Source organism: Phanerochaete carnosa (genome assembly GCF_000300595.1).
Source record: "Phanerochaete carnosa HHB-10118-sp unplaced genomic scaffold PHACAscaffold_26, whole genome shotgun sequence".
Taxonomy (NCBI): domain Eukaryota; kingdom Fungi; phylum Basidiomycota; class Agaricomycetes; order Polyporales; family Phanerochaetaceae; genus Phanerochaete; species Phanerochaete carnosa.
Window position 1 is genome coordinate 5372 of NW_006767653.1, and position 7002 is coordinate 12373.

General features: G+C 52.6%; 4 protein-coding genes across 4 annotated transcripts; 2 read left to right on the forward strand and 2 right to left on the reverse strand.

The window, feature by feature from the left end:
* Positions 1-10: 10 nt before the first annotated feature.
* Positions 11-1788, forward strand: PHACADRAFT_214439 (uncharacterized protein; the record flags this gene model as incomplete). The annotated part of the gene is made up of 3 exons (XM_007402106.1): positions 11-275; positions 328-996; positions 1054-1788. 3 exons carry the CDS (start codon positions 11-13, stop codon positions 1677-1679), a joined length of 1560 nt encoding a protein of 519 aa, XP_007402168.1. The 3' UTR covers positions 1680-1788.
* A 1131-nt stretch (positions 1789-2919) lies between these two features.
* On the reverse strand, positions 2920-3293 carry PHACADRAFT_265709 (uncharacterized protein; the record flags this gene model as incomplete). The annotated part of the gene is made up of 1 exon (XM_007402107.1): positions 2920-3293. A coding segment is annotated over one exon (177 nt), but the record flags the coding sequence as incomplete, so codon positions are not given.
* Positions 3294-4144: 851 nt separating this feature from the next.
* Positions 4145-6311, forward strand: PHACADRAFT_201827 (uncharacterized protein; the record flags this gene model as incomplete). The annotated part of the gene is made up of 5 exons (XM_007402108.1): positions 4145-5145; positions 5199-5659; positions 5709-5761; positions 5813-6164; positions 6232-6311. The coding sequence occupies 5 exons, from the start codon at positions 4145-4147 to the stop codon at positions 6309-6311; spliced, it is 1947 nt and encodes a 648-aa protein (XP_007402170.1).
* A 128-nt stretch (positions 6312-6439) lies between these two features.
* Positions 6440-6684, reverse strand: PHACADRAFT_167256 (uncharacterized protein; the record flags this gene model as incomplete). The annotated part of the gene is made up of 2 exons (XM_007402109.1): positions 6440-6529; positions 6574-6684. 2 exons carry the CDS (start codon positions 6682-6684, stop codon positions 6440-6442), a joined length of 201 nt encoding a protein of 66 aa, XP_007402171.1.
* Positions 6685-7002: the final 318 nt, after the last annotated feature.

The window sequence follows — 7002 nt, forward strand, 5'->3', positions numbered from 1 at the left end:
GGACAAGGCTATGGGGACACGTCTGCGACTTCAAGCGCAGTTTACCCAGCGAGATCTAGTTGTGTACCCCGGATCTTTGCAAGCACAGATGATCATGCACTCTGCACCGGAGGAAGAGCCGCGACGAAAAGTCTACATGGCTGCCAACTCGAGCACATCAGGGCAAATCAAAATTTTAGAGGACCTTCTCCACGCCCGCGGCGAATTGGCTCGTTTGGTTGGGAAGCCTAGCTTCGCCCATATGACCCTGGCCGATAAAATGGCGAAGTCTCCTGGTAAGCTCTGTACCATGTATGACGGTGATCTACTGACCTGATACACTACCAGAAAACGTCGCGCATTTCCTGAATGCTCTCTTAGACCATACGCGACCCCACGCTCGCAGAGCGTTGCGCACTCTCAGTTTACGGAAGCAAGAACATCTACATACGTCGCCATTCCCTACAATACAGGCCTGGGATAGAGACTACTACTGCCCTCCCGAGCCGCCAGCTCCACCTGTTTCACTTCCCCCACTTACCTTAGGTACAGTCTTCATGGGACTATCACGCCTATTCCGTAATCTCTACGGCATTACCCTTCGCCTTACTAAAGTCACACCCGGCGAGGTGTGGCATCCCGACGTTCGGAAGCTGGAAGTCGTAGACGAGAAGTCCGGAGTCATAGGATGGATCTATGCCGATCTTTTCGCGCGACAAGGCAAGCCAAGCGGCGCGGCACACTACACCGTCCGTTGCTCACGACGAACGGACGACGACGACGCGCACCACGACCTCGACGACGCTTGGGACGAGGGCGCCCTAAGGGCGATTCAGCTATCTGACAAGTTCGAGAACGCTCACCGAGCTAAGATACCGGGCTCCGAGGGTGTCTTCCAGCTGCCTGTTGTGGTATTGCTGTGCGAATTCACTCGGCCATCTGTCCGCAAAGGTCCGACTATCCTTGCGTGGCACGAAGTCCTCACCCTTTTTCATGAAATGGGACACGCGATGCATTGTGAGTTCTCCGACTAATGATGACGTGTCGATCGTCATGCTCACCTTATATATATAGCCATGGTCGGACGGACGGAGTATCAGAATGTATCCGGCACGCGCTGTGCTACGGACTTCGTCGAGCTGCCGTCTATCCTGATGGAACATTTTTTGAACTCGCCAGCAGTGCTCTCGTTGTTTGATATCAAGGGCAACGAACCCCTTGTCGCAGGAAACCACCACGAGGATCCTTGTCGTTCCATCGACACGCACACCCAAATACTGCTGGCCGCGCTCGATCAAATCTATCACTCACCTGCTGCTCTGTCTCCGGACTTCAACTCGACGGCAGCGTTGGCGAAGCTGTATGAGACCCGCGGCCTCATTCCCTACGTGCCGGGCACATCATGGCAGACGCAGTTTGGGCATCTTTTCGGGTACGGCGCGACGTACTACTCGTATCTCTTTGATCGGGCAATCGCCTCTCGCATCTGGCGCAAGCTCTTCGCACACGATCCTCTGAACAGGGAGACTGGGGAGCGGTATAAGAACGAGATTCTTAAGTATGGCGGTGGCAAGGACCCGTGGGAAATGGTCGGTACGTTGCTGGACGCGCCGGAGATGCGACATGGCGATGCGGAGGCCATGGCTGAAGTTGGAAGGTGGAAAGTTGAAGATGAGGTGTCTATGCCTGGACGCCATTAATCTGGGTCCGTAGAAGATTGCGTCGTACATGTACTGGAAAACACGGCCGCGCATGACGCTGACGCTTTGCAGGTTGCTATACGTCCGACGCCATTGCTGTTCTGAGCCCTTGACGTTGCAGTCTTCAGCCTCTTGGTAGGCGCGTGTGCGAACGCATCATATACTAAAGAGTGCGCCATCGCACAGAGCAACGAGCGGGCTAGAATACATGATGACCAATAGAGTAGCTAATAATGATAAGCGGAGTGTACTGCGAACCGAACACTGCGGCTTTAGATGTGACTGAGCTGAGACTGGGTGCCGATGAAGGCTAGCCGATGGCGATGGCGATGGCGAGGTAGGCAAGGAAGCATTCCGCATTGTACGAGATGTTGAAGATGAGGGAGGAGCATGAAGAGCTGAGCAGAAAGCAGTAGAAAACTTAAGGATATTGTTCCCTGCACCCCGGCTGTACGAGGAAGGGGGACGGTGTCAAAGCATTTAACGTTACGATATTACTCTTGGTTCTGATGGCGGGGACAAGAGCGGTGTGCAAGGCAGGGCATCGAGGGAAGACTCTGAACCCTCGCTGAGATGAGATATTGTCGACGAGATGGAACTGACGGATGTTGACCGTGAAGCAGATGAGAGAGGCCTCGAGGGTAATGCGTAGGGATGCGATGAACAGCGTGCACGTGCGAACTTCGGAGACTGACTTTCCCTTCGGAGTTGCTTGGATTTGCCATAAGGCTGTACGGTGGCCGTCGACTTGCATGCATCGTGGAACCAAAGTAGATGAGCTGTGGATATAGCAGGTGAACATGAACCACGTGCAGACGTTTGCCCGACACTGACAGAAGGGCAGATGAGAGCAGGAAGCGGCGCCTTCGAAGCCGTAACAGAAAGACAGTGTGGGTCAGACCAACCTGTGGGTCTGAGCGACCCTATTGAGCAAACAGTAGATGTAGGGTCGTCTAGCGTCATCTTTGCAAAAGTGTCGGTAAGGTCGGCCACCGCACTGTCACCAGGTACGCCCTTCGTCCGGTAAGACGACGTATGGTGAGGCCACTCCGTTATAAAATGTAGCGAGTCGTCAAGAGGGAAAGGATCGTAATGGCAGATAGGAGGGAAGCGAGCTGGATATGCGTGTGCCGGTCGCTCAGAGCCAAGCTCGTCTAAGTGGGTGCGTGTCGTATGCGGAGGTACCGGCTGAAATAAGAGATTAGATTAAGGTATGAGGCGATGTGGGCGTATATCGCTTACCGACGAAATGCGCTCAACACTACAGTGAATTAAGCCCGGACTGGAGCACCGAGAATCTGTTCCGGACATCTGAATGATCGATTGACTAAGATGCGAGAGCTGTATCGTTTTGGTGGTAGTTTTGTTCCGCACCGAGTGAAAAACGGTGCCTTTCTTTAAGACTTGGCCATCCCTTTTGGACCGATTTCTGCGATTCTGAAACTGGTAGAGGAGCGTAAAGGGCGTGCCGTCTCTCATAAGCGGAATACCTACCCAGACATGAATCTGCCTATATTCCATGCTTGTTAACAGGGCCAAGCGTTCCTTCTCGCCCCGCGTTGGGTACGGATTTTCAGAGAAGGTGCTTTCAAGAGTAGGCAGCGCTTCCTGCAATTGGTGAGCCGGAAGAAATAATAACGTGTATACTGAACGCTCACTTGTTTGAAAGAACACTTTCCTTGGCGGCTCGGCAAGTGAACAGGATCGTTCCCGGTGGCGGTCGACTTGGCGGCGACGATGGATTGTAGCTGACGCACGAAGGTTTGCTCCAGTTGCCCTAGTTTCGCAATATAGCGATCGCAAAAAGCCTTCTGAATGTTTTGAGTAGTGGTGCTAGCGTCCCGTCCAGTGCAGAGGCCCGTATGTATCAAAGACTCCAGAGAAGAGCGCATCCATTTTTCATGAACATCCTTCAACTTAGCTGCACTCTGTACGTATGCATGGGACAGCCGTTCTGAGACTACAGGCCGGAAGCCTTGGCTAACGAGGTAAGCAGTTAGAGGCTGGGGGTCGGGAAGAGAGTAAGTGAGGGCTTCCCGAGCAAGGGCGGCGGGGAAGGGCGTAGGTGATACAACATATCCGCGAGGATACATGAAACCTGCGAACCGGTGTGCTCTATGCGAGATACGGCGTAAGATGGATATTTCACGGTCGCCTGTCGCCATTGCGCCTGGTGAGGACCGGGGGACTTGGATGTCAGTGTCAGTGGGCTTGCGACAAGATGCGAGCATATAGAATATACGGGAGGCGCGTGCGAATCAACAGTTCGCTTGTTTATTGAGACGAACTAGGTAGTTCGTTCCCACAATCATGCATCGCGTGCTGATCTACAGCGTGAGACGAATCTTGTCGGACCCCTTTGTCCCCTCCTCTCAACTCTCTGTCTCGAGCTCTAAGACGCCACTATCGCTCGCTGCCACTACATTCCGCTCCGACCGTTTGACACTCCATTGTGGGCCGGTTCCATGCAACACACCACTGCCTCTTTGCAGCGACGCCTTGAAGAAGCGGAAGAGCATTTCCTCTCCGCTCTGTCCTCTCAAGATGACATAGCCTTAGAGGCTTTCAGAAGATGCTGGGAAGCCCTTTGTCTGGATTTCGAAGACGCTTTCCACGCGGGTATCGTGGACGACTCTTTACGAAAGCTTGCTCAGTACATATCCTCTAGAGTCGTCATTCTCGACGAGAGCCTCTTTCATCTGTATCAGCAACAGGAAGAGAAAACCGCGTCGTTCATGTCTGAAATTGACGAATTATTCGCGAAGATGGCCATCGACGACATTGTGGAACCAACCCCTCTCGACCGTGCAGTGACATCACGTACACGGCGCGAAAACGCGGCCGAGGACAAGGCTTCGTCGTCTCTTCCTCCTATCATTCCACTGGCTTTCGATTGGCTGGTGGAAAACCTGCAGAATCCTTATCCAACGACTGCGTTAAAATTGTCCATGGCTACACAAGCAGGAATCTCTTTTCGCTCCATGGACGAATGGTTCAAGTCCGTTCGTCGCCACATTGGCTGGGTGTCAATCGTGAAGAGACATTTCAAAGGCTCGCGGGCTCTTGCGGTTGCTGCGGCAGAGCGAGTTCTCTCCCAAAACGGTGGCGATACAACCACTTCCTTCGAGATCGCTGCAGACCTCCTAGCAATGAGGTCAGAGCTGGTTAACCTCTACCCAAATGCCAAACAACATTCTTGCAGACACGCTCCATCATCATCATCATCATCATCATTGCCTCGCGCGGACTCGCAGAAGCCATCGTCGTTTCTTCCATATTCGTCCTTGACCTGCGGCAGCTTTTCTTCGATCTCCGAGCTATCTGGGGGCTCGCAGTCGCCACCCCCCACCAGACCACCGTCACTTATATTTACGTCCTCGGACAGCGAGGATGATGACCGCCTGTCACTGCTCACACGCAGTTCGCCCACCATATCGCATTATGGGTTTGACTTGCAGCTGTCGAGGTATGCACGTCAGTTCCTCTTGAGGACTAGTATGTTGACTGGCAGATTATCAGAGAGTCCTACAACGATTCCGCAACATCAGGAACTTTGCTCAACCTCCCTGGCCTCGTATCTCCTTCCGACTCATCACATGATGTTCCATCTTCATCACTCGTCACAGAGTCCCCCTGGTGGCCGGCTCATATTTACGATGATCCAGTCCTATCAATCAACACCCATTTCTCTTCGACAGCCACCGTCACCAGAAAGCGTCGGAGGTCTAACGCAGACGATGTGCCGCTGACGAAGCGTTCTAGGAAAAACCCCACACCGGCCTCGACGAAGCCACAGGCGGTCTCTACCTCCCTTCCTCAACGTCGAGTACATTGCGATGGCCCTTCTTCCGATTGCGACACTTCTTCCAAGAAAGGTGGCGCAAACTCAACGCTCGACTCTCGGTTGGTGATCGACTCCTGCTGTTCCCTTCACAAGGTCCGGCCTACTGAATCGTGTGCCGACCAAATTGCTACTGTTGGTCGGTAGTATATCTCTATAGTCAGCTTTATTACTGATGAGTCGTGTAGACAGATCCACGATTGTAAGGGTCAATTCACCCCAGCATAATTATGCCGCATGCGTAAGCCTTTGACCCGTTCTGGATGAGTTTTGTTGCATAATTCGTACGCAGATTCGTACCGTACCGTCGCCTACCACGCTAAGGCAAACTCCCCCCCTCATCGATGCCGGCGTACCAGAGTTGAGCCCTGAAGCACTAAAAGAGATGCTCGACGACATTTTATCGAACTTCCACGTAGATTCAACGCTAGCCAACGAGGTACCGCCACCCCTTCAACTACCCTTCACTGAGGATAGCCATGTACCAAGTCCGTCTATGGACCTTCCTCTTGAGCAGCGAGAAGAGTTTGGTCTTCTACTTGCATCTGCCGAGTTACAACTTCCGGAGTTCGACGAAGCTCTATGGAAGAGCATCTTCGAATCGTCGGTGGTTCCGTTGCACGATGTCCTATTACAACCGACTAGTTTCTCCTGTACGCCCCTTTGTCTGTTATTTCGGCCATCATTGCTCATCGTGATTGTGATGCGCAGAGCTCGTCAATCTCATTCGCCTTGTATTCTCGCCCTACAAAGGACACAAGGAAACAGCATCCAGCGTTGATAAGGACTAAGCGTTATCGCGGCCATTCTCTCCTCCATACCATTATCTATCCTTAAACTCAAGTGCATCAATACTTACATCATCTTTACAGGATAAGCTCCCGGCCTGCCGTTACCGCCTGAAGACCGCTATTCCCGCTCATCGTTTGCGGCTCTGCACTAAGACGACAACCATCTGCTTACTCTTTGCTTCTCGGTGCTTTTTATTGCTATATATCTCCCTGTAGTTCTGCTGCATTCTATGCTTGATTTGCCCATTGTCTCAAGAACAACCTTTGGGTCCACCATCGCATATCTCAAGTCGTGACATGCAAGACAGGCTCGTGTCAGCCTCAGGAAAACAAGGGTGCCTCCGGCATGCTCGTCGTCGTACCGTCTTGTCATTCTTTGTACAAGGCCCAGCGACAACGCATGTACTCGCTTGCGGCGACCGACTAGCAGAGAAGCTCACGAGAAACACATGTCCATCCCCACCTACGTACTTCCAATGTACACCTGTCATCCTTCACGTTCTAGCCTGGAATGGCACCTCATAAAGTCCAGCTGCTTCCGGCTCACTATAACCCTGCAAATCGCTCGACCGAATTCGTTAGGACGTCTATCATGTTCTCTCCGTACTCTATCTACGTAGAGGTGTCTCGAAGTCTAGCGTGATATCAAGGGTCAGACGAAGCCCGCGTCTCGAGCATCCTCAGCCGCAGC